The following is a 26,618-nucleotide window of genomic DNA, read 5'->3' on the forward strand; positions in this document are numbered from 1 at the left end:
CAAATGAGTCAGCAGTAGAGAGGAAGCACGGGCTGGAGTGGCCAGGGGCGTGGACTAGAGTTTTATTTGGAATCATGAAAGCAAACAAACAAAAAATTCACAGCAGCATCTGTTGGGTCAGAAGGAGCAGCGGTGTGGGGGGGAGAGAGGGAGAGAGAAGTGAAGGTGGCGGTGACAGCAGCGGGAAGGACCCTTGGGTGGCCGTGCAGAGGCGGGGAGCGTGTACAGCCCCCCGAAGTCACACTCCTGACCGGGTGCTCATTGTGCCAGGAGGAATGGGGTCCAAGGCAGAGAGGTGATCCTCGGGCCTCCTCAGCAGACTTCCAGCTCTCTAGTCTCCCCCACTCTCGGCCTAAGGGAGGGTGGGTCCCTCACACACAGCCCAGGAGCCCTCCTAGATCCCCCCGAGTGGGATGGAGCAGGAAGTCACGGAGGCCCCCTGCAGGGTCATCTCTGAGATGACCTCATCCTTGGACTTAGGGTTGGCTCTGCTCACAGTACCTGTTGAGGAGCTGGAGAAGGTTAGGGGGCCCCCTAAAGGCTCTGGGAGGGAAGCCACAAGTCTGTTGGAGAGAGGGGTCCCTGTCCAAAAACCTCTGGAGGGAGGCTTGCCCAGGGACACCCAAGGGGTGGGAGCATAGTGGGCGGGTAGGGGGGAGCGTGTCCCCAGGGGTGCGGCTCCTACCTTCGCAGCCCTTTCCTCTTCCTCTTTGGCTGCTGCGTCCTCCTGGGGGGGCGCAGGTTGCACCAGGTCCTCCTGTTGGGAGAGCAAAGCAAGCTGGGAACACATGAAGGACCAGAGACCGCCCAGCTACCTGCTCCCCAAAAGAGCAGAGGCTCTCATCCCCGCCTTCTGTGCGGGAGGGAGGAGGAGCAGACCAAATGGGAGGGTGACCGGAGCTTCATTTAAGGGTCTACAGCTGGGCCCTCACCCCCATCTGTTGACATCAAGGCCTTCTGGAGTGCCCACTACCCCAGAGCTCAGCTTCACTCTTCAAGCTGATCCCCAGGTTCCTGGGCAGGTCCTGGTCCAGCCTACTCGATGAAGTAAGGCCTATCTTGGGTGAGCAGTGGTAGACAGAGGCCCCTGAAGCCTGACCCCACCCCCAAGGTCCCTAAACCACATGATCACACACCTTTGCTCCACCCAGCCCCCAAACAGCTGTAGGAGGAAGGATGTGCCTTTACTGTTCACATATGGGGATCATGAGGCCAGGAGAGTTAGGTCCAGCTCAAGGCTCGGAGCTCAAACACAGCGAGGCTGGTGGGGATCAGGTCTGGCTTGCTCCAGGCCCACCCCAGTTGCATGAGTGCCTCCCTGCCTCCTGGTGGGCCCCAGGTCACCCAGTGTTCTCCTACCTCCCATCTACTTCTACAACCTACACCCTAGGCCAGTTGGACCCTCACCGAGGGTGGGATCCTGCCTGTGGGGAGTGGGTGTGAGACAGCTGGGGTGTCTGTCTGTACCTCAGTCTTAGCACCTATGCCTGGAGGGTCCTGTCACTTATGTGCAACCACAGGGTCATCTTGCCCCATAAAAGCCAGAGTTGGGGCCGACACTCTGAAGAAAGGCAAAAGCCACCTGCTTGGTCGCTGGTGCCCCAGGGAGCAGATGAGGCCAGTGGCATTGAGCGGTCAACTGGCAGGTGTTGCTACACCCTTCTACACTACACTGGGGGATGAGTTCGGACTGGTTTCTGGGTGTCACCAGGACATGAGTCTCCTTTGGGGTGCCTCTCCCACCCCAGGGTCTGGGGCAGCTCCAGACTCCCCAGCCTTTCTCCAGGGTCAGAGAAGAATTCCGAGACACCCTCTCAGGGTCCCAGGGGCAGCCCGACCCTTCCCCCCGACCCAGGGCCTCCTTTGCAGAGGCTGGGTGATCAGGGGGCCTGGTGTGAGCTCGGGCCCTCCCCAGCCCAGCTGGCTACAGGGGCACCTAAGGGTTCTGCTTGGGGAGCCCCGATGGTGGGATGATGTGCTGTAATCACCAGCGTTCCTCAGGTGCTGCCCAGGAGCCAGGCATAACCTCTTTGTGGGTTATTTGCCTGCATCATCACATAGTCCAATACACAGATACTGTCACCCCTATTTTACAGACGAAGAAGTAGACAGCCAGAGAGATGAAGTAACTTCAAATCCTGCAGCTAGGAAGGGACAGAGCTGGTAGGGGAGAGCAGCTACCTGCTCCAAGGACACAAGGCCTGTGCTGAGCCTTGGGGGTCCCCTGGAGGCAAATTCCTAGACCCATCCCCAGAGCCAGGAGTAGGAAGGTCCCCTACCCCCCTACCCATCCCCTCCCTAGAGCAGAGATTCTTGGGGCTGGGTTGCACTGGGTGCCACTGAGTTCACTGGGCCAGGTGGACAACCCCAGACAGGGCTGGAGTCCACGAGTCCCTGGAGTCGGACCCCCATCCACGGCCCCTAACCCACGTGGAGAGACCCACTCCCTGCGCTGGCTGAGACTCTCACGCTGTCTCAGGAGCCAAGATGCCCAGTGGGAATTCTAAACTCACAGGAACTAGCTGCATGACCCTGGGCCCGTTTCTTAATCTCTCTGGGGGTCGAGGGCGAAAGAAGTGTAAGGACCACACCCACCACAAGGGTGGACAGAGTGTCATCTGAGGGCCGGCAGCAGGAGACCCGTCTGATGATATCACACCCAGTCACATGGAATTTTGAGACGATTAAATCAGTCATGTGTGAAAGATGCTTAAGTAAGACAGAGTCTGCTCTGGGGTGAGCACACTGGCATCTGCTTCCTGGGCATGCATGACTCCTGTGGTCTCTGCTGCCACCGCACACACACACACACACACACACACACACACACACACACACACACACACACACACACACACACACACACACACACACACACACACACACACACACACACACACACACACACACACACACACACACAGAGCAGGCAGAGGGGAGGGCGGGGCTCACAGTGCTGTCTGCTTTCCACCACCAGGGGGCGCTGCTCCCCCGCGCCTCGGGGGCCACGCGACCCCGTTGTCCCTTGTAAAATGTGTCTCCCCAGTGCTCAGCAGCATCGGTGGGTGTGAGACCCCAGGCCCCGAGGTCCTCCAAGTCGCGTGCCCTGGGTGTCGGGTGGGGGTGAGCCGCGGGCCCGCTGGCCGCGGTCCGGGGTAGGGGAGGGGGGTGGAGAGCCCGGCGGGGGGGGGGGGGCAGGGGGGCGGCGCCTGTCACCTTGCGCACCACCCCGGCGGTGAGCGCGATGTTCTCCGCCTCCTCCACGGTCTTGGTGGCCACGGTGTTGACGCTGGTGACCACGGCCTCGCTGACGGCATTGGCCTGCTCCTTGGTCTTCTCAGCGACTGCGGGGAGGGCTCTGCGGGACTCTGGCCTGTCCCCCGGCCCCTCGCCAGGCAGGAGAAGCCCCTCTCCCAAATGCGGGGTGTCCCCACCCCCACCCTCCCTACCACCAGCCCCTCCACCCGCCTCTGCTTTCTGATGCAGTGGACTCTGGGGAGCTCTGATGCTGATGGGGGTTGAGGTCCCCTTGGAGGCTAAGGGAGGGCTTGGGATGGGCCCTCAGGACCAGGGGCCGGGAGTCCCAGGGTCCCAGCCGTATGCCCCTTCCTTACCCGAGGTCACGCTCTGCACCACGCCCTCCTTGGTCTTGGCCCCTGGGGAGAAAACGGAGGCATCAGCCCACGCCCAGCTCCCTGGTGTCGGGGTGGGGCTCACCGCACATCTCCCAGAACAAGCTGTGGGGTCGGGAGGGAGAGCGGGTCTGGGGACTGGCAGTCCCTTCGAAGGGCCGCTTCCTGCTGGGCTGGAGGAAGGAGACAAGACAGGATGAGAAGGGGACAAGATGGGACCGGCAGATGGAGACCTGGCCTGACGTGGTGGCGCTGGTGCCTGGGCTGGCTGCAGCCCGGCCCCCCTCCCCTGAACAGGGGTGGCAGCAGTAGGGCAAAGAGGACAAAGCTGAGTCATCCCGGCCTCCCCTTCAGAGGGGAGCCCCGCGGGGTTGGTGGGGAGGGCGGGGGCGCTGAGCCCCATCTCGCCATCCTTCCTGGGTGGGGTGGGGGCCTATGCAGTCCCATGTGGGGTGGGCAGGAGAGCCCCCCAGCACCTGCCTGCTGGCGGGCGTCTGGGCTCTGGTGACCGGGTGGATCTGTACTCACGGCCAGCCATGGGGGTGAGTGGGGCTCCAGGCTCCGTGGGCCTCCCTGTCTGATCCCAGGGTCTGCGGGTGACGCCGGGGCGGGGGGTGGGGGGCATCGGGGATGTGGTTTTGTGTTCGCATTCGTGGATACACAAACAAGGGGTCAGCTGTGCCTCCCCCTTGCTGTCCTGTCCCCAGGACCCCTAGGGGAGGGTACCAAAGGAAGCAGGCTGGTGTGCAGGGGGGAGTGGGAGGTCTAGACTCAAAAGCTGGGTCCTCAACTCCTCCCCCACCCCCACCCCCGTCCCCCCCGCACACTTCCTGAGGCTGAGGGCTGGGGGGTGTGGAGGTCAGCACAAAGGTGACTCAGCTTCGCCCCCCAACCCGCCGGTGGCCGCCGCGCCCCGCGCCCTGATCCCCACTCACCCACATACATGACCCCCTCCTTGGTCTTCTCTGCCGCTTCTGTCACCCCCTGCTTGGTCTTTTCGACGGCGCCCACCACGCCCTCCTTGGCGATGGAGAAGCCCTTCTTAAAGACGTCCATGGGGGCTGGCCGGGGCGGCGGCTGGGGCTGCGGGCGGTGAGGACCGGGACCCGATTGCCTGCGCGCGGCTGCTGGGAGCTGCGGCTGCCGTGATCGCCGCCGCCTCTTATTGTTGCGGATGAAATATTGATGCGGCGGCGCGGCCGGCGGGCGCCCTGCCAGCGGGGGGGGGGGGGGGGGGGCAGAGGGAGGGAGAGAAGGGGGAGGGGTCCAGAGCCCAGGGCCCTCACCTGCCCCCACCCCCAGCCCTGGATGGCGGCGACCTCTGCAGCCCCTGCTGCCCCTGCCCTCTCTCCTGTCCCTTCTCTTTCCAGGAGGGGCTGCAGCGAGCTGGCACCCTCTTACCCCTCACCACCTTCCATCCCGCCGCCCCGCCCGCCCCTGGTGCGTGCTGCCCATCTGGGGGAAAGGAGAGGAGCCTTTGCCAGTAGCCCCGGTGCCCCCCAGTGTAGGGCAGGGGTCAGGGCAGCTCAGGCTTGTTGGGCGGGAGCACCACCCTCCCCCACTTGCCTGGGCTGCCCAGTGGGTGCTCACAGGCACCCTGGACATTCCCAACGCAGGCTCTGCAAGGTCAGGTGGGGGGCTTTGAGGACCACAAAGGGCTTTCCCCCGTCCTTGTCTCTGGGGCTTCGGGGAAGCTCCTTTCCCTCCCTCGCCAGCCTCCACCCATCTGCTGGCTCCCACGGCCCAGTGTGGACATCGCTGCGTTGGCGTGCAATGCCCCTACCTCGCGGCCATCGCTTGGGTGGGCAGCGGGTCCCCTGAGACCAGCCAGACCGCTTCCTGCCTCCCCAGCCCCGCACCCCACCACAAGGCCGGTGGAGACCAGGACGCCTCCCAGGAAGCAGGTTCCCATGGGGACACGTATGGGGACAGCATCCTGTGCCTCCCCACACTCTCAAGTCCCCTGGCCCAGGTCCTTGTGGGCCCAGGGACGTTGCAGCATCGCTGACTACCCCGGTCAGGGCCGGACAGAGGGGGGGAGGCTGAGGAGGGGGGGCCGGACGGGACCCACCGGTTTGGCCGGCCCAGGCCACTTCCTCTCTTTGTTGTCCCCGTGTTGTCTTTTCCTTCTGAGACTTAGCTTGAAGACCACGTCACTGGCAGCTCCTGGAGGCACTTGTCCGAGCCTGAGCCCAAGCCTGCCTGGGTGGCTGCAATGATCCTCACGCTGCTGCTTGGCCTCGGGGGGCCCATGGGGTGGGGGCTGCTGGGCGTCTGGGCTCAGGCCCCTGGATCCGGGCTCTCTGAGCCGCACAGCCCCTGGGGGGCTGAGGAATGGGAGGCAGAGGCCGAGAACCCCAACAGGGATCCTGGCAGACGGTAAGAGGGCCTGGCGCTGGGCAGGGCAGGCCGTGGCAGGGGCCTCAGAGTTACGCATCTGAGCAATGGGCCGGTATCATCCCTGGGCGCAGCTATGAGGCTGTAGGAGCCCCTGAGTGTCAGTCCCCTCCGGGAAGGACAGGGGGTCTCCTGGCTGACCTACAGCAGGGAAAGGGACTTGGGCGGGGCAGGGGCCACTCCCTGCCATTAACCCTCAGCACGGGCTGTCGAGAGACTGGGGTTTGGCGTCCCCAGCTGGTCTGGCAGTGGCTCCTGTTCTTCGAGGGAAATCAATTCTGAAAGCTGAGCCCCAGGGCCGACCAACCGGCTGACCTAGCCTCCCCTGGGGATGGGACTTTGACCCGACCACCCAGAGGCACAGGTGGGGGGGCCATCAGCTCGACTGAGCAGTGGGCAGAGAGGGGAGCCTGATCCCTAGATGCAGAAAGGAGGCAGCGTCCCCCAGGGAACTCCAAGAGCCTCTGAGCTCCTTTGAAAAAGGGCGTAATAGTCTTGACCCTGAACACAGGATCCCACTGTCCAACCTTTATCGTTGTCTGGGGCCTGGGGCCTGGGGCCCTCCTGAGGACAAGTACTGGGTCTATGGGTCCCTCCTCCAGACAGCCTCCCCTGCAGCTGCCCACAGTCAGGGCAGGGGCCATTTCTTGGTCAGCATCTGGGCCAGGCACCTTGCCAAGTATTATCTCAGCAGCCTGCTTCTAGAGCAGGAGCCCAAGCTCAGAGAGATTAAGTGGCTTGCCCAGGGTCACACAGCCAAGGGGGGCTGGAACCAGGAGCTAGGTGTGGCTCAAACTGGTGCTGCTACCTGGAGCCTTCGGAGGCAGCCCTGCCCCCAGACGCTCCTGACCCCCGCCCCCATCCCGGGACTTACTGAGAGCATCTGCTGGTTTTGGAGGATTGGGGGGCAGGGGAGGGGTAATGACAATTTACATCCCCCCAGAGTCTCCCCTATTGACTGTCTGAAATTCACTGCCACTCTGTTCACAGGGGGGACCTACTGGTGTGCGTGCGTGTGCGTGTGTGTGTGCACATCTCATTCAGCTTCTGCTCTCTTGAGGAGGATTTGCCTTTGGACACTTTCCTGAAAGCAGATTTGGCCAAGGAGAAGGAGGGGGTGGGCAGCAGGTGGGCGCTGACTCTTAGAGAGAGGGGCTGGTGGGGGGTGCTGTGTGGTCTGGGGGGACACAGACAGCCTTCCCATCCCCAACCCTCGGTCTGCGCAGGGCTGGGTACAGGGTGACTCTGGGAGCAGGGAATCCAGCTACCCAGCTCTGAGTACAAGATCAAGGATTGAGCCTGTGGGAGCAAGGGGTCCCAGAAGGAGTTGGGGGGTACTGTGGGGGAGGGACAGGGCTCCCTTAGCCCAGGGAGGGAGCGTCTCTGCATGGCCAGGCCTCCCCTGCGGGGTCACTCACCCATTCACTGGATGGGGTCCCTGTGCACGACTGCACCCTGGGCCAGGCACGCCAAATCCCAGGGGCGCTCCTTCCCACGCACCAGATGCCGCAGGTCCCCGCAGGCCAAGCCCAGGGGCTAAGGGACTCCGAGGGGGCTGGTGGGAAAGGAAGGAAATGCTGCAGCTTCCTCCGGAGGATTGCTTCCCGGCCAAGGGGAGGTGGATATGCTGCTCCCGCTTCCCTCTGGTCAGCGGGGCGCGGGGAGGTGGGAAGGAGACCCAGCCACGGCCCTCCCAGCCTTCCACACTAGGGGGCACGTCTGCTGGGCAGGGCACTTCCCGGGATGCCCCCCCACCCGGGCCCTGCGCGGCCTACACCCCTCACCCCTGCTTCCCGAGCCCTGGGAGGGGACGGCTGAACAGACCCAGTGCCCGACGCCCTGGGCCACGGGGTCGGGGTCGGGGTCGCGGTGTAGTCAGCCATTTCCCAGGTCGCAGGGACCCCGCGGGGTGAGGAAGAGTTAGTTGCAGGTGGGTGAGGCAGCAGTGTGGGCATTTGGACTTTGTGGGGCGGAGGCTCTTTCCATTTAGAATTGGGCTCCTTGTTTGCCCAGGCGGCGTGAGGCTGCAGCAGGGACTGTGTGACCTTGGGCAAAGTCAAGGCGCCTTGTCTCTGTTGCTGCTGCAGTCTGCACAGTCGGCTCTGCCCTCCCCCGGCCTCTGTGCAATCGGGGCCCAGGGGAGCGAGGCCACCACCCTCACCCTGAGTCACAGAGGCCAAGGTAAGCAAGTCAGAGCTGAACCCACCCACCCCCATGTGGCTGCAAATTCCCCCTATGCTCCGTCCTGCTCCCCCACAAGGGGTGCAAGCGGGGGGCTGGGGATGGTGCCAGCCCAGCCTCTGAGCAAGCCCCAGCCTTGCAGTTGGGAGCTCTGCAGCCCAGAGTTGCTGAGCACATAACCCGAGGCCACACAGGGGCCGGCGCAGGGCTCAGCTCGGAGCAGCGAGCAGATGGAGCAGGGGTCGCTGGCCCCTTCATCTGGGCCCTTTTCTGGCTCGGGAGCAAAGCCTTGCAGCTTCTCCTCTGGGGCACCCATGCGCTTGTCTGGATTTGAGGCCTTGGAAAGCGGGATGCTGAGGACACGCCCTGTCTTTCCAGGGAGCCTTGAGGCCGGTGGGGGATGGGCTTCACGACCACTTAAGAGGCACTTAGCCTGGCGGCAGCACATCCGTAATACAGAAGGTTCCGCTCACCGCCCCTTCCCTGAATAGGCAATCTCTGCCTTCCCCCCACCCCAGGGAGGGGACAGGGAACGGGAAATTTTTCCACATTTCCAGGACTGGGGGTTGGCAGAACTGGGAATATCCTTGTTCAAGGTCACCCTGGGCCCTGGGAAGGGGAAGGGGAGTCCAAGCCCCCTGCCCCCCAACTCCCACTTTAGAGGCTCCAAAAGGGTCAACACATTGTCCGCCTGGGGCTGAGGGCTCAGGTCGGAATGCTGGGGAGCCAGGAACAGGCCGCACCTGGCCGGACCTGCCCCCACTCACACCAGGCTGGCACTACCCTTCTGTGCGACGCCTGGCTTGGGGGCCACCAGGAGATGAGGGCACCCAGCGCCTCCCCCCCAAGGGAGGACACAAAGAGGGAACAGGCCCGAGACAGGCAGGGCAGTGAGAACAATGAGGTGCCTCGGCATGCTGGGCCGGTGACATGGGGCGCAGAGGGCTGGAGGAAGCTGCCAGGAGTTGAAGGAAACCGAAGCAAAGGTCAGGAATGTTCCCAGGGGCTCTGGGCCAGCAGCCTGTGCTGTGCCAAGGGTGGGGAGCGTGGGCACAGAGGATAGCCGCTCCGGGCAAGCTCTGGACAGGTCAGGAGAGAAAGTCCCTGGGCAGGAAGGGTGGGCGGCACAGCTTCTGGTTCCAGGAGCTGGAGGTGGAAAGTTCCCGTCACTCTGCTGGCAGACTGCATGCCGGGCCGCTGGAGCTGGGGCCGAGGGCGCCCGCTTGCAGGAAGAGCAGGCCAGAGGGCGTGTAAGGAATGGAACTCTCTTGGGAGCGCCGTTGCCCAGCCTCGGCGCAGTTGACCTTTTGGACTGGACAATTCTTTATTGTGAACAGGCCTGTTTGGCAGTGCAACCCCTCACCCTGTCCCTCCACCTGCCAGATGCCGGCACCCTTCATTGCGACAAGGTAAATGTCCCCAGACCTTGCCAATTAGCCTCTAGGAGGCGGGATCCTCCCTCGTCCCTGTTTAGAACCGCTGGTTTAGTGAATACCTTTCCCCGGGGCTGAGCTCCTGTTCCCTGAATTTCCCTGGATTCAGAGTGGCACAAGGGTCCGCGGGGCTGGCTATGCCCGCTGGAGGCCCACTTGCCCTTGGGGACGTGCGGTCCCTTCCTGGTCTCTCTCCACTGGTTTGTCATACCCTTGGGCCTACTCCCCACTGTTTAAGTAACTAGTAACTTGTGACACTCCTCACGGATTGTCTTCCCACATTTTCTTGGCTCTTCATCTGCGTTTTCTCTTCCAGATGGAAATTATTTAATATATTTTTAAAGTTTCATTTTTATTTATTTTTTACTATTTTTATTATAAACAATGAACAAACATACACACATTCTTGACGTACAGCCATTCTACTCATGGTTGTACAATCAGTGGCTCACAACATCATCGCACAGTTGTGTATTCATCACCATAATCCCTTTTCTATTTTTTTACATTTGCATCTCTCTGGCAAAAGAAAAAAGAAAAAAACTCATACATGCCATACCCCTTACCCCTCCCTTTCATTGAACACTAGTATTTCAATCTATTAAGTTTCCTTGGAAGTTACATACACTCACTGGCAGAGGTCAGCAAATTATGGTCTGTGGGCCAAAGTCTGGCTTGCTGCCTATTTTTTTGTTTTGCTTTTTTAAATTTTTATTGATAAAACCAATCAACATACAATATGACCATTCTTTTTTTTTCATCACATCCATTTTTTTAATGCACTTTTATTGAGATATATTCACACACCATACAATCCTGCTGCCGGTTTATGTAAATAAAGTTTCACTGGAGCACAGCCATGCTCAGTCACTTATGTGTGGTCAGCGGCTGCTCTGTGCCACCAAGCCAAGGTGAGTGGTTGCAACAAAAAGCCGAAGACCCGGGCCAGCATGTTGGTCATGTGACCTCTGCAGCCAGCGCACAGAGCCTGCACTCAAAAGGGCCATGGGCTCTGTTCAATACTGTGTTGCTGCCATCTTGAAATTCTTCAAAATCTTTGAACAAGGGCCCTGCATTTTCATTTTGCACTAGATCCCTCAAGTTGTGTAGCTGGTCCTGGATGAAAATAACTTACTATGTGTCCTTTTGTCAAAAAAGTTTAATAAAAGTTTGCTTTTCTACAACCTAGTTATAAAACTAGTTCTAAAAGACTTGTTGAGACAGTGACATTCAAGTCTATTGGTTCTTCGGAATTTACCTCTGTATCTCAATAACATGTCTATATGGCTACTTCGTGGGATAGCATGATCTACTGACAATGGATAATGGGTCAATTTCATCTCCTACCATGGAAGATGATGACTCAGCTTTCATTTCTACCCCTACCCCAACTCTCCAGCATGCTTGTACACATCTGTGCACGGGCACACACACATGCCTCCCATCCCATCATCTGCCCATTACTGTCATTCCGGGTACTTAAATTCATATGCCTATGCACATTACTTAGAGTTAAGCCTTCAAGTAAACTACGGACCCTTGTTTTTCCCTGTACACTTAAGTTTTCCTTTCTTTTTTTGGTCTTGTTTTGTTTTTGCTTTTGCTTCGTTTTCTGTGTCTTTTTCACTAACTCGATTTGATTCTCAGCCAGTTGTTTAAATCTCCTGTTAATGCTCTCACTCAAATCAGGCGTCTTCCCACCTTCCTCTTCTTGGAGATTCCTCTCCTGGAGCCTCTAGATGCGCTGCCTCCTGGAATACATCGCCAGTCTATACCCAGTGTACCTCGGTGTCTTTTGATCTCCTGGCACCAACTGCCTTGTTTCCTGATCCCATGGTTTATAGTGGTACCCAACCTGGGCTGTGCCTGAGAAGGACCCAGGGAGCTTTAAAAATGCTGATGCCCAGGCCCCGACTCCAAAGAATTTCACTTAACTGGTCTGTGGTGGGGCCCAGAGAATCTTATTTTTAAAGTATCAGGCGATGCTTTTAATGTATAGGCAAGCTTGAGAACCACTGTCCTAGTAGTTCCCTGATAGGGGAACGTTTTGAAATCTTGCTTGACTGAAAATGCCTTAATTTTGCTCTCACATCGTTTGATAGTTGGGTTTGGTACAGGATTCTAGGTTGGAAATAATTTTCCTTCAATATTTTGAATGCAGTTTTCCACTCCTGTTTCAGTTTGCAGTGTTGTTGCAAAGCCATTCCAATGACTGTTTTGTGTGTGTGGTAGTGCTGGAGCTTGGTTTTTCTGTCGGGAAGCTTTGTTCCCAGAGTTCTGGAATTTCATAATGATGTGCCTTGATATGCTTGATGTGTTTATTTTCATCATGCTGTGGTTATTTGGTAGACCCTTTGAGTGCGGAAATTTCAGGTCCTTTACTTCTGGGATATTTTTGTTTATTTTTTCACCAATGATTTCCTCCTCCTTTTCTCTTTTTTTCTGGAACTTCTATTGGATATCAGATCTCCAGGACTGGCACTCTTATTATTATTTTTAATCTTTTCACTCCTATTTTCCATCTCTGTCTTTGTTCCTCTTTTAGGGGAATTTCTTTAATTTTAACCTCTATCATCTCTGTAATTTTTTTTTTTCATTTCTGCTATTATGTTTTTAATTTCCAAGGATTTTTTTTTTGTTCTTCTTCCATTTTTTAAATGGCTTCCTGTTCTTGTTTCTTGGATGCAATAATTTCTCTTATACTTCTGGGAATATTAATGCAAAATTTTTGGAAGTTCTTTTTTCCCTGCACAGTCTTGGTTTTCTCCAAGTTCCTGTTTTTCTGATTGCTAGTTCTTAAAAATCTGCTTGTCTTTTCCAAACCAAAAGAGTTTTTTTTTAATCTGTTTACATAATTAAGTATTCCACCATAAGACAGAGGAACATTTACATTTATTTGCATGTTTATCTGATAGATGGATGCCTCCCCACTAGGGAGCAAGTTCTATGAAGGCAGGAAATGTGTTGATTTTCTTTAACTCTGACCCCCAGTTCCTAATCCCTGGGAAATGGTAGATGCACAGAAATTAACTATTATATGAATGAAATTTGTAGAATGATGTTTTCACACTTTAATTTTCCTTTGTGCTGATTTTCTCACTTCCTTTAAAATATCAGTTGTATTTTCATCATTATAAAAGGAATACCTTGTGTAAGGGGTAAGAAAGACAGTGTCAGGCAGGCCACAGTGGCTCAGCAGGCAGAGTTCTCACCTGCCATGCCAGAGACCCGGGTTTGATTTCTGGTGCCTGTTCATGAAAAAAAAAAAAAAAAAAAGAACACACACACTTAGAAAGACAGTGTCTATATTTTAGAACCGCGCCTACTCTTTGAGACCAAAGGAAAAAAGGTTTATTTTATCCAGAACCTAAATTTTCTGTAGCACATAATCTAACTCAACCTTATCTGTATAGCTCATTTGAACAATTGAAACACAGGGAGCCCAGAATAAGAATGAGGAACTATCTTAACATAATGCCTGGATCCTAGAATATATTAAGCAGATAATCAAAAAGTATTGGCAAAGTCCCTTGAGGGATGGGAGAAAAAATATGGAACTATTAAACTTTACCATCAGGGAATCCCCTGATACTGTGTCAGACTTTAGGGACACCAAATCAATAGGCTAAGCCTTCAATCTGAGGCTTACTCTTGTGAAGCTTATGTAAGTAGCAGAGAAGTTTAGCTTACCTATAGGTATGCCTAAGAGTTACTTCTGGAGGACCTCAGTTGTTGCTTAGATGTGGCCTCACTCTAAGCCCAACTCTGCAAGTGAAATCATTGCTCTCCCTACTACATGGGACATGACATCCAGGGGTGAAAGTCTCCCTGGTGACGAGGGAGAGGATTCGCAGGGATGAGTCCAGCCCTGGCACCGTGGGATCAACAATTCCATCCTGATCAAAAGGGGGAAAAGAAGTGTAACTAATAAAGTATCAGTGGCTGAGAGTGTTCAAATAGAGTCGAGAGGCTACTCTGGAGTTCACTCTTATGCAAGCTACAGTTAGACGTTGCTGCCTGTCATAACTTGCCAAACCTCAACCAAAACCATTCCAGCCCATCCTAAAGAACACCTAGGGCAATGCAGATAAGATTCTACAAAGGTATCATGCACTAGGGCAACTTTCCAGAAACCTACAACCTGCAGATGTGTCCCTGGATCAGATAAGTTCTAAAACCCAGAGGGCCCAGCCTCTGCAGAACATTAACTAGTTCCATTCCTGCCCCATATTATAGACAGCCCCTTTCCATATGGAAAAGTTAGAATGGCCATAGACCAAATCCCCTAAAGAGAGGGACAGAAAGATCAAAGGTGATAGTGGAGTTGTACAGAGAAAGTAGGGTTTAACGAACTAAAATGAATGCTGAATCATTAAATTGATATTTCTCTTAGTCTCCAGTATCTTAGAGCAGCTAGAAATAAAAACCTAAAATTGTGGAATTGTAACCCATAACAAACTCTGAAATCTATTCTACAACTAATTGTTGTGCTGTGCTTTGAAATTTACTGCTTTTTTGCATATATGTTATTATTCACAAAAGTCAATTGTGATGATAAAAAAAAAATTCCTTCTAGCTTCCTATATTCTGGAGCAGCTAGAAGGAAAATCTGAGATGATGGAATGGTAGCCCATGACAAACTCTGGGATCTGTCCTGTAAAAGAGTGCTTTGAAAACTATTGCTTTTTTTCTTTCTTTGCTTTGTATATATGTTATATTATACAATAAAAAAAGTTAAAAAAAATAAAGGAATACCTTGTGTAAAAACTTGGAAAATTCAGAAAATTAGGTGTAAAAATAACTCACCATCCCTCTAACTAAAGACAACCTCCACGAGGGGTACAGCTTTGATTAAATAGGTACAGGTGTAATGCTTGCTGGTTTTGGCCTCCCTCTTTTGTAATAGAGATTTTCCTCTGAGGAAATCCTTGGAGGTTCATTCACTTAGGGTGGAGAAACTGCAGAGCTGACTGGAAGCTGTGAGTATGGGGATGGAGCTTTGCCATCTGTTTTGCCACACGATGCTCTGGCTGGACCATTTCATTGAAGAACTCCTGATGCCACCATCATTAGGTCTTTCCTCTCCAGCCAGGTCATTTTCCTGAGGGCAAAGGCTGGCTGCAGGCTCCCAGGAGCTACGTGGGAAATCAGGCTCAGGGAGTCTCAGCATTCAAAATGCCAGTGGTCAAACCTCCCAGTCCCTTACCCCTGCACTCCATGGCACTGCCACTCTGTGACCGCACCTGCTGGTCCCAGTACAGAGACCATCTCCAGAGAGTAGAATCCCAGCTCTGCAGTGGCCACTTGGTCACCAAAGCCCTTGACTTCAGCCTTTTCATATGCGTCTCTCCATACGAGCCCAAGCCACCATCATCTTTGCTCTCGACCTCTGCAGCGACTGCCCTCTCCCATCCCTTCTGCACCCAGGAACCAGGATAACTCATGTCGCTTCTCTGCTTAAACCTTCCCATGAAGTCCAAGCCCTCAGAGCACTGAGGTCCGAGCTCCTCAGTTGGCACCCAGCCCTCCACAGTCTGGCTTCTCTCTACCTCACAGTTTTTCCTCTGCAACTCCTTTCGCACCCACACTCCACCCTTCAATATGGCCCCAAACGCCTCTGAACCACAGCTCTTGTTGCTTCATCTGACTCTCTCCATTTGAGACTCGGCCTAATTATCGCTGCCTCCTGCAAGTTTTCCTAGGTTCCTGAGCTTCTCTTGGTTGGTCCTAGCACTCATCACACCACCCTGAGACGGTCTCCTCTCTCTGGGAACCTGGAAAGGAAGGCCTGCGCGTCCGCATCTGCATTCTGAGCTTGCACCCAGCACTCAAGAGGGGCTGAGCTGATCTGAGCCAGGGAGGTGTTTACCACTTGGGACCTTGGAGAGCTTTGCTCTGGCAGCTGCCCTCTGCCCCCCTCCATGACCCCAACAAGTCTGCCAGGGCAGTGACCTGCCATACCACATGCTGCTGAAGGGCAGAGATGGAGGACCTACCCACCCTGGGGCTCAGGGTACTGAGTGTCCCCTTCAAACCAGCCAGGCAGAGCCTTGGTGCGAGTTGCCCTTCCCTGAGAGGAGAGCGCTTGGCCCAGCTGCCTTTCCCACCCCCAGTGTACCACCATCCGAAAGTCCATTTCCATAATGGTACTCAGGAGGCATGGCCAGGGAGCAGGTGGGTGCCCTCCCCTGCAGCAGGGGCTCTAGTAAGGAATGGGGAGCAGGCTGTCAGGGCAGCCAGAGTGGGGCTATGGAGCTCCACTTGTCAAGCACTTCTCAGAAGTCAGTCACAAGAGGAGGGCACTTTCAGCTCCAATGCATAGATGAGGAAACCAAGGTTCAGGGCTGGAAAGTGGCTTAATTAGGATTGAACTCAGGACTCTCCAGCTCTGGCACCAGGAGAGACACTGAAAGCCGTCCTGGCTCTGCTGAGAACTTTGCTGTGTGACTTGGGTGGGTGGGTGGGGGGGTGCTCTCAGCCTCTTTGTGCTGGCCTGGGAAAGCTTGTGGGAGCAGACAGAGCAGGGGCTCTTCCAGGCGGGGTTTGGAGAGCCTTTCTTGTTCAGCTGGAGGGATGAATCATGCAGTGCTTTGCCTCTTCCAGGTTGATGGATTCCAGCATTTACTCCTGGCACTGGGCAGGGTAGAATACTGGGATGGGGGCCCCTGCCCAGCACCTCCCTTCATGTCTAGGAAGGAGGCGCGGTGGGGAGCCTGGCTGTAGCTCAGCAACCCTTTCCTCTTGGTATTTTTCTGATTTCTTTCTAGGAACTGGTGCCCCTATCAGAAGTCCAGGCTGGCCACCTTCATAACCACTTGCAAAACGGAGAAATTCCTGATCCACTCACAGCAGCCCTGTCCACAGGGGGCCCCGGACTGCCAGAAGGTCAAAGTCCAGTGAGTGTGGGAGAGGTGGGCTGGGGGTCGGAGGTCTCCAGCTCTGTGCACCCCGCATTGCTGAGCCGGCCCTCCTCTCCCAAGGTACCGCATGGCCTCCAAACCGGTGTACCAGATCAAGCAGAAGGTGCTGGTCTCCAAGGCCTGGAGGTGCTGCCCAGGCTACACGGGCCCCGACTGCCAGCACCACGGTAGGGCTCCCCGTGGCCTGTCCTGCCTGCCTTGACCTCTGACCCCAGACTTAGAGGTCATGCTGCTCTGTTGACTCCTGGGGTCAACTTCCTACAGACATCTCTCTTCTGCCTCCTCTCTGCAGATCCCACGGTGACCCCTGAGCCTTCAGGTCTGGAGGCAGGCCACGTGGAGACTGGGGGAGGGCCAGCTGGCTTTGAACCCGGTGAGGTGCTTTCCTGGGGAAGCAGAGCAGTTCCCTAGGGGTTCCTGGGCCTGGCTAGGTGCCCGAGCCCCTCTTCTCTGACAGGGCAGTGCTATTTCAGGAAAACCTTCCCCTAGGGATCAGCAGAAGCATCCTGCTTCGAACCCACCCCAGATGGTGCCAGGCTCCCAGCAGAGAATAGACACCCTTTCTTTGCCCATTTTCCAGGGAGGACAGCATCATTATTCAGCATCCTCCTTGCCCCCCTGAACCGCACAAGGTCCCAGAGTCTTGGAGTCACAGGGACCCCACCATGAGACACCATCTGGGGTGGGGGTGGGAGCTTCAAGGCTGGGCCCAAGGTTGCGATGGCAAATGAGCCTTATCACTTGGCCAACTCCTATCTGGTGGTGAGGGCTGTGAGACCCTGTGGTTTTGAGACCATGTCCACGTGGCTGAGAAGAGAGTGCCAGGATTGACAAGTTGTGTCTGCTGTGGGCTGGGAGGTGGGGTGAGGGCTCACCTGCCAGCATGTGGCGTTGCTGGCCTAGAGGTTTCTGAGTTCCTGCTCAGAGGAGCCAGCACACAAATCTCCTTCCCGGGACCTCAGGATGTAAGCAAGCCTGGCAAGTTCTCTCTGGCATTTAGCTCTGCTGTGTGTTCAGGCCCCCAAGCTACGGAGATGGGCAGTGCCAAGGTGCCACAGGAAAGGCTGCTGGGAAACCTCCAGAACGATGTCAGCCAGGCGGCTGACAGCATCCCAGGCCTATGGAAGGCCCTGGCGAATAACGTCACAGCTGCAGTGACCAAGGCAAATCACACAGAGCTGGGTAAGGGCAGCTCTCAGGGTTGCAGAGGGAACTGGGGGTGGGGGGAGGCCTCAAACCACAACGGGCCCCTCCAGTCCCTGCAGGGAGGAGTGCGTATTGTGTGTGAAAATGTGGGTCTGTTGCTCTCAGGGTCTCCTGGCAAGTCCTTGGAGCAGGTGCTGCTGCCCCACCTGGATGCCTTCCTGCAGGTACATTTCAGCCCCATCTGGAGGAGCTTCAATGAGAGCCTGAGCAGCCTTTCCCAGGCCGTAAAGAACCTGTCTTTGGACGTGGAAGCCAATCGCCAGGCAGTTGAGAAGGTCCAGGAAGGCACAGTGGCCAGGGCCGACTTCCAGGAGCTTGGTGCCAAATTTGAGGGCAAGGTCCAGGAGAATGCACAGAAAGTGGGTCAGCTGCGGCAGGATATGGATGACCGCCTGCATGCCCAGCACCATTCACTGCAGCGCTCCCTCTCTGAGATCCAGGCCCATGTGGACTTCAAATTGAAGCGGCTGCACAAGGCCCCGGAGCTCCCCAGGGCCAATGATAGCTTGTTGTTGGCAGCAGCCGCCAGGCAGGAGCCGGACAGCCTGCGGGCCCATTTGGGGCAGCTGCAGAGGAACCTCTCCGTGCTGCACACGCTGACGGGTCAGAGGGAGGAGTGGCTGCAGGGTGTCCTCCGGGACATGAAGGCCACCCTGGAGCAGCACCGGGATGAGATCAAGGAGCTGTACTTGGAATCGGATGAGACCTTCGAACAGATCAACAAGGTGGAGCGGCAGGTGGAGGAGCTGCGGGTGAACCACTCGGCGCTCCGCGAGCTCCGGGTGATCCTGATGGAGAAGTCACTGATCATGGAGGAAAACAAGGAGGAGGTGGAGCGGCAGCTCCTGGAGCTCACCAAAACCCTCCAGCACCTGCAAGCCGCCCACGATGATCTCATCAAGTACGTCAAGAGCTGCAACTGCCAGAGCCAGAGGGTCACGACCCCAACCCTGGCCCAGGCGCACGGGGACGAGCAGCGCCAGCCGGACACACCCTCCCTGCAGGCCCTCTGGGGCGCCGTTGAGGACCTGGCGGAGAGCGTGGAGAAGCTCAGGGCGACAGACGTGCAGGAGCGGGCCGACTCCGCCCAGGTCCGGAGCCAGCTCCGGTCGCTGCTGCGCGAGGTGACCGCGCTGAAAGCGGCCCATGAGGTGGTGCACCTCGACGTGCGCCAGCTCCACAGCTCCTTCGCGGCTCTCCTGGAGGACATGCTGCGCCACGAGGCCTTGCTGGCCGCCTTCTTCGGAGAGGAGCTGCTGGAGGAGATGGGCGAGGAGGAGCCGGGCCCGCTGCCCCTGAGCTACACGCAGATCCGGGCTGCCGTGCGGGACGCCACCAGCGGGCTGCAGGAGCAGGCGCTCGCCTGGGACGCGCTGGCGGCCCAGGTGGGCGCCCTGGAGCGGCCCGCAGCCAAGCCCGCGCGCGACCCAGAGCATCGGGAGCTGTGCCGCAAGGCGCCAGGCGAAGAGGGCTGTGCCCCCGACCCGAGCCTCCTGAACCTGGAGGGGCTCAAGGCCGAGCTCCAGCGCCTCAGCTCCGAGGTCCAGAGGGTGGGGCCATGCTGCGAGGCCCCCTGGGTGGCCGCCTTCAACAGCTCCCTGGAGGGCCTCCGCGGCGTAGCCTCTACCACTGAGCGCGCCCTGGAGCAACACCAGCGACTCTTCCACAGCCTCTTCCGGAACTTCCAGGGCCTTGTGGCTGCCAACAACAGCCTGGACCTGGGGAAGCTGCAGGCCAGGCTGAACAAGAAAGGGAAAAAGCAGCAGAGAGACCTGGAAACTGCCCTGAGGAGGGACAGGAAGCAGATGGAGCCTTGGGTGAACAGTGCAGTCAAAGGTGAGTGAATACCTGGGCACCGGGAACTGGGGGTGAGGGTAGCAGTACTTCCCAGGGACTCTGGGATGAAAGAGAACAGCATAATCAGCAGTCACCATTGCTCAGGCTCCCACCCTCCCCTTGACTCGCTTTCCATTCGGGGCTGGGGTATGGGAAGTAGAAATCCCTTTGTCCTGGCACTACCTGTGGTGTGAGAGCCCAGGAGCTAGCAGAGCTGGCAGAGACACCTGCCATGTCTACACCACTGGCCTCAAGCTGTAGAGCAGCAGAGATAATTGTCTCTCTTCTTTCATGCCACATCCTCATATTCCAGCGTCTTGGAGCTTCTCCATACCCTACCTCCCCACTTGCTGTGTCTTCAGCCAGCTCTCCCTTGTAGATAAGGCTAGGGGCTGGGGTTTGTCATGGGCAGCACCCTCCAGGAAGTGATTACAGGTGAAGACCTCAGACCCTGTTAGGAGCTCACTCTTACTGCAAACATCAGGGAATCCTTGTCACCACCCCTGTGCCAGATCTCATGCAGTGCCCTTCCTGCACTTTGCCATGTTGAGTGGTCACAACCACTTAATAGTGCATTGATTATTGCTGCCATGTTGCCTAAAACCAAGGCTCAAACAGGGGCAGTGTCTGGCTCTCAAACCTAGGTGGAGGCACAGAGGAGACCCAAATTCAGCACAGCTGTCTGCAGTGCTGACTCTTCCGCCACACCCTGCTGCCCTTGGAAAGGCCCTCAGTGGCCAGTCCCCATAGGGCCCCAAGGCTCAGGCCCAGGCCCAGGGATCTGGCTGCTGGAGTGATGTGCTGCCAACCTTCCCTCTAGCCTGCGACCACCAGGCTCCTGCCACAGCGGGCTCTCCTCTGCCAGTCAGGGCTGGGGCCACCACCTGGGCTGTCCTTACGCTGGCTCAATCTGGGACATGGGCAGCCCAGGACTTCCCTGACAGCCTCTCTCCAGCCTTGCCCATACTCCCCCTACCCCCGCACCTTCCATATGATATAGGGCGCCTGTGTCTCCCTAGGACAGTGTGTGGCAGGGGAAGGGCATAGGCTCTAGAGTCACTTGCCTCAGTTTTTTCCCTGTGAAATGGGAGACCAGGTAACTACATCTGAGGGTTATGAACATCAACAGATAACAAGTACCAAAATGCCCAGCCTCAGGTATAGCATATTGTGAGACCCCACTCCATGTCTTCCCCTCTGCACCCACATTTTCAGGGCTGAGGCTGCCTCTATCTAATGAACTCTTCCTCCTTCACCCCATCATGAGTGGTTGGGTGCAAGGCCTCACCAGGCCGACGACTGCCAGGATCTGCCCAATGGTTTGGGTACTTGTGTTGACCACTGCAGTATTTTGTGATTTCAGAAATATTTTTTCCCTTTAAAATTTAAAATCAGCTTTCCCTTATTTGCAAGAAGGTTGTAGGGTTTAATTTGCACCCTTGTTTGTAGGGAAGCCCGTGCTCAGTTTGTCCGCTAGTATATCCATGAAGCACAGCCCTCCCACCTTCTGGGGGCAGGGCATGTTGGGCCCACTGACTGGGTGGGGGTCTCCTTCTGAGGGCTTGACTCCAAGGTGCAGGCAGGCTGGCAGAAGCCGGGTGGAGGGGGGACCAAGTCTGGCTTTTTTCTCCTGCTGGGCTAGAGCTCTGCCTCCTGGCTGCTGCGGGAAGAGCATCCTGCTCTCTGACTTGCCGCCCTTTCACTAGCAGGAATGCTACTCTCAGCTCTCCACTGCTCAGAAAATCTTCCACAACTAGAGAAAAGTAAATATATATATATATTTTTTGTTTTCCTTTTCAAGGCTGTAGTTGGTTAGGACTCCAAAGGCTATTGCTGGTTCTGGGCCCTGAGTCACTCATTGCTGGGCAAGTTGTTTCTCCTCCAGGCCTTGGGTTCACCCCTGAGAAATAGAAGAGCTTAAGTACTAGTCTCTGGTGAGGAACGTGACCTTGCTGGTGCGAAGGCCAAAGTCGTGGCTGAGGTGGGACTCTCACTGTCCCCTCCCGTTCTCCTGACCCTCTCTCCCAGCCTGGCCTTCCTCACTGAGCATCCATCTTCCACACAGAGCATGCTAACTCTGCCTCCACGTGGGCCTGGTGTGGCCACATGCCTGTGTCCCAGTTCAGGTGTATCTATCCTCCCGTGGCTGGAAGAGCAGGAAGAGAACCAGAAACCAGGAGATCCAGGGTCTGCTCCCAGCACGGCAATTTACCAGCTGGAGCAAGCAGCGTCCCCATCTTTAATCCCAGGACTCTGTGCACATGAATTCTGGGTCTCCATGAGACTTTCTTTTCATGGCCCCATCTGCTCTTTACTTTCTCTCAATTCCTCTGCTGAACACTCTGTAGGAACCACTCTTAACAGTTCTTAAATATTTCACCAACGTTGACGTTACCTGGAGGATATTTTGTACCTCAAAATTCTTAGGTCACTGTCCCAGTCTACCAGGGACAAGCCACATGGGCTTGGGCAACCACTTCAGCACTCTGAGCCTCAGTTTTCTTGGTCTGTACAGCAGGGCTACTTGGCTCTCGAGGATGTTGGAAGGGAAATGGATCAAACAAGAAAATGCTTTGTTAAAATGTACATCAGCCTAGACAGCAGACCTGTATTTGCCTTTCTGTCAATTAATGCAATACTGATAATTGGCCATTTAGTTCCCACCATACCATTTCTATTGGGAATATTGAAGTTACCCTGTCAGTGACTTATTCCCAATGCTAATAAGCTGAGGACTGCAGGTCTCAGGGTTTAATTTCCCATCCTAGGGAGTAAGGGTCCAAGACTGAGTACTTTGCTCCTGTGTTCCAGGCTCCCCCATAGCCTTCTATGCCAGCTTTGCAGTGGGAACAGCTGCCCTGCAGACAGTGAAGTTCAACACTACTCACATCAACATTGGCAACAGCTACTTCCCCGAGCACGGCCACTTCAGAGCCCCTGAGCGTGGGGTCTACCTTTTTGCAGTAAGCATTGAATTTGGCGCTGGGCCAGGCTCTGGGCAGCTGGTGTTTGGAGGTCACCACCGTACCCCAGTCTATGCCTCCGAGGAGCAGAAGGGTGGGGGCACAGTGACAACCTTCGCTATGGTTGAGCTGCAAAAGGGTGAGAGAGTGTGGTTTGAGTTGACCCATGGGTCAGTAGCAAAAAGAAGCCTGTCAGGCACTACTTTTGGGGGCTTCTTGATATTCAAGACCTGAACTCTGGGGTACAGCTCTAAACAATGCAGACTCACCTGGCTCTCCTTGGCCTGGGGCTTTGGAGACCATCCAGTTAGTCTAGCTCTTCTCTGGAAACCTGCAGAGGAAATGTAGGATGTGTGATACACAGGGCTTGGACGTTTCTTAAGAAGAGGATTGAAATGCTTCTCTCGGGGCGGGGCCTAGTCCCAGAAGATTGCAAACCTTGGCCTGACATGCCTCCTGAGACATGGCAGCTTGGAATCCAGCTCTTGACTATACTCTTGTATCAAACAGTTTCTTTGGTATTTTGCTCCTCCTGTGGTTGGAAACTTCTGTACACTTCAAAATTTTTCTCTTGTTTCTTTTTCTTATGCTAGAAAATCATTCCTTACCAGAAGAAATATGGAGGTAGCATTTTGTTCATGTTACTCCTGAGGGAGCCCAGTCTCTAGCCCCATGCAGCGGTAGGGTAGGACCAACTCATTTGATCTCCATCAGTGAGCAATGGAGAAAGGCCTGGTTGACATAATCAAGGGAAATGAAATCAGCATCTTTCCCTTAATTTCCACCATTTTTTGAATTTATTTGTAATTTGAATCTCACTTGTTTTTCTCCTTGTATCACACAGGGTAAAAAAGTCTTTAGGACAAGACATCCCAAACACTAAGTAAAAAATGTGTAGCTTCCTCCTTGACTTCTTCCAATAAGTTTACAACCGTCCTGATTCTTGTTAGCACATCTAACCAGGAAGGGAGCAGGGGAAAGAAGTGAATGAAGATTGTACAAATCTCCCTCAATACTTTACCAACTTTGGAATAAAGTGATGCCCTTCAAATCTCTGCCTGGTTTACTTCTGGAGAACAGAAATATTTGTTACAGAAAGTAGAACTATGTGAAAACTATCTGGGGAAAATATGGCTTTCATTATGCCAGGCCTTACTTGCCTTCACAATGTCAGGTGACTCTACAGAAAACATCCTGAGGCTTCGGCATTAATCCTGCACTACACAGCAGCAGTGCAGAGAGGCAGTTCCTCCTGCAACCACAACATTCAGCTACTGAGAAATAACTGAATCTAATTCAGGCTTGAAAAAGGAGTCAGTCATCTGGTCATCAGAAAATAAAGGTTTTTGTTTGTACTAATTAATATTTGTGGAATAGATTTTTTTCCATAAGAAAACCAGACTGGGCTGGGGAATGAAAAAGAACAGCAGGGGCGGGCCACGGTGGCTCAGCAGGTAAGAATGCTTGCCTGCCAAGCCCAAGGACCTGGGTTCGATTCCCGGTGCCTGCCCATGTAAAAAAAAAAAAAAAAAGAACAGCAGGTTTCCAGCCTTGAAGGAGATAGGATTTCTCTTGTACAACTGGTTCATAACAGAATATCTTACAACAGTCACATTAAACAATGGGCCTGGGAGGAAGAAAGGCCATTGTCTCTCTCTTCCATTGCACAGAATAAACAGAGTGAGCTGATTCCTCCATAATGACTACACGTCCTCCACTCCTTTGGCCATCACTCATCTGTTTGGTGCAGTGATTCCATGCATTCAGGTGGATGTATTTGGTGGGTCAAGAACACCAGAGTAAACACATTATTTCTAGGCCATCATTATTTCAAATGATTGTTCCTCAGAAATTATTTACTACTAATCTTTGTGCGTTCAAAGTGCTAAAATATCAGTATTAAAAAGAATAGTATGCCAGGCCACATTGTCACCTGTTGTTTGGTCTTGGGTAAATCACAAGCTCTCCTCAACTTTTCCATCTTCTGTATGAAGCACATTAGCCTAACTAATGGCTCACATGAAGTAGTCTAAATTTTTTCTTTTTTCTTTTCTATGTTTTCCTTTTCTTTTTATTTTTTCATCACATATTTGTATATTCATCATCATGATAATTTCTTAGAACATTTGCATCAATTCAGAAAAAGAAATAAAAAGAAAACAGAAAAAAATTCAGACATACCATACCCCTTATCCCTTCCTTTTATTGATCACTAGCATTTCAACCTACTAAATTTATTTTAACATTTGTTCCTCCTATTATTTATTTTTAATCCATATATTTTACTCATCTGTCCATAAGGTAGATAAAAGTAGCATCAGACACAAGATTTTCACAGTCACACAGTCACATTGCAAAGGCTTTACCAGTATACAATCATTTTCAAGAAACATAGCTATTGGAACATACCTCTACATTTCAGGCAGTTCCCTCCAGCCTCTCTGTTAAAATCTTAACTAAAAAAGTGATATCTATTTAATATGTAATAACCTCCAGGATAACCTCTCGACTCCGTTTGGAATCTCTCAGCCACTGACACTATTTTGTCTCATTTCTCTCTTCCCTCTTTCGGTTGAGGTTTTCTCAGTCCCTTGTCTCAGCTCATTCCAGGATTTCTGTCCCATGTTGCCAGGAAGGTCCACACCCCTGGGAGTCATATCCCACGTAGAGAGGAGGAGGGCAGTGAGTTTGCTTGTCGTGTTGGCTGAGAGAGAGAGAGACCACATCTGAGCAACAAGAGAGGTTCTCTTGGGGAGTGATTCTTAGGCCTAATGTTAAGTAGGCTTAGCCTATTTTTGTGCGGTTAAGTTTCATATAAAGAAACCCTGAGATTGGAGGCTCAGCCTACTGCTTTGGTTATCCCCACTGCTTGTGAGAACATCAAGAATTCTCCACTTGGGAAAGTTGAATTTTCCCCATTTCTCACCATTCCCCCAAGGGTACTTTGCAAATACTTTTTTATTCACTGTTCAAATCCTTCTGGCATTTATCGAGGCATCAGCACTCTGGACAAACCTACAAAATCTCATGCCCTACTCAAGGTTCCATGTACTTACGATGTTCAATTAAGCTGTCCACATTAAGTTATATTAGAAAATGCATGAGTCAAAATATAAATTTTGGACCAAATAAACATTTTTGCTTTAGTCTCACACATAAGTTAAAGTTTTAAAATATTAATGACCATCTATTTTCAACACCCTGCATTCTTGACATTTCTTTGTTCTTCCTCATGCAAAATATTTTTAAATTTGTACATTTAGTCACTATCATTATACACACTAGGCACTCCTAGATTATACTATCAGTCTTTATCGTATCTTTCCTTCTGATTTCACTTGTGCTTCCAGGCCTCCTCCTTCTATTATTCTCACATTCAGCTTCATTCAGTGTTCTAACATTACTGTACTACAGTTAGGTAGTACTGTGCTATCCATTTCTGAATTTTTACAATCAGTCCCATTGCACAATCTGTATCCCTTCAGTTTGAATTACCCAATATCTACCCTATTTCCATCTCCTGATGACCTGTTCTTAACTGAAATTATCTAACTTCATTCATTAATGTTAGTTTGTATCAGTGAGACCATACAGTATTTGTCCTTTTGTTTCTAGCTAATCTCACTCAACATAATGTCCTCAAAGTCCATCCATGTTATTACATATTTCATAACTTTATTCTGTCTTATAGCTGCATAATATTCCATCGTATGTATGTACTACAGCTTGTTTAGCCACTCATCTGTTGATGGACATTTTGGCTGTTTCCATCTCTTGGCAACTGCAAATAATGCTGCTATAAACATTGATGTGCAAATGTCCGTTTGTGTCTTTGCCCTAATGTCCTCTGAGTAGACACCTAGCAATGGTACTGCTGGGTCATATGGCAATTCTATACTTATTCCCAAGGACCTGCCAAACTGCCTTCCACAGCGGTTTTACCATTTGACATTCCCACCAACAGTGGATAAGTGTGCCTCTTTCTCCACATCCTCTCCACCATTTGTCCTTTTCTGTTTTACTGATAATAGCCATTCTGGTGGGTGTGAG

General features: G+C 53.7%; 2 protein-coding genes across 3 annotated transcripts; one reads left to right on the forward strand and one right to left on the reverse strand.

The window, feature by feature from the left end:
- Positions 1-207: 207 nt before the first annotated feature.
- Positions 208-4,797, reverse strand: SNCG (synuclein gamma). Of its 2 annotated transcripts, none has more exons than XM_077124687.1 (5): positions 4,568-4,797; positions 3,615-3,656; positions 3,217-3,344; positions 686-757; positions 208-352 (listed from the first exon to the last, which is right to left on the reverse strand). In XM_077124687.1, exons 1-5 carry the CDS (start codon positions 4,686-4,688, stop codon positions 332-334), a joined length of 384 nt encoding a protein of 127 aa, XP_076980802.1. In that variant the 5' UTR covers positions 4,689-4,797; the 3' UTR covers positions 208-331. The 2 variants fall into 2 exon arrangements, with proteins under 2 accessions (XP_076980802.1, XP_076980801.1); XM_077124686.1 differs by lacking the exon at positions 208-352 and adding an exon at positions 373-512.
- A 943-nt stretch (positions 4,798-5,740) lies between these two features.
- MMRN2 (multimerin 2) lies at positions 5,741-24,020 on the forward strand. Its single transcript, XM_077124688.1, has 7 exons — positions 5,741-6,011; positions 16,411-16,539; positions 16,624-16,730; positions 16,856-16,936; positions 17,581-17,745; positions 17,875-19,605; positions 22,417-24,020. The coding sequence occupies exons 1-7, from the start codon at positions 5,848-5,850 to the stop codon at positions 22,800-22,802; spliced, it is 2,763 nt and encodes a 920-aa protein (XP_076980803.1). The 5' UTR covers positions 5,741-5,847; the 3' UTR covers positions 22,803-24,020.
- Positions 24,021-26,618: the final 2,598 nt, after the last annotated feature.

The sequence above is a fragment of the Tamandua tetradactyla genome, chromosome 13 (assembly GCF_023851605.1).
Source record: "Tamandua tetradactyla isolate mTamTet1 chromosome 13, mTamTet1.pri, whole genome shotgun sequence".
NCBI lineage: Eukaryota > Metazoa > Chordata > Mammalia > Pilosa > Myrmecophagidae > Tamandua > Tamandua tetradactyla.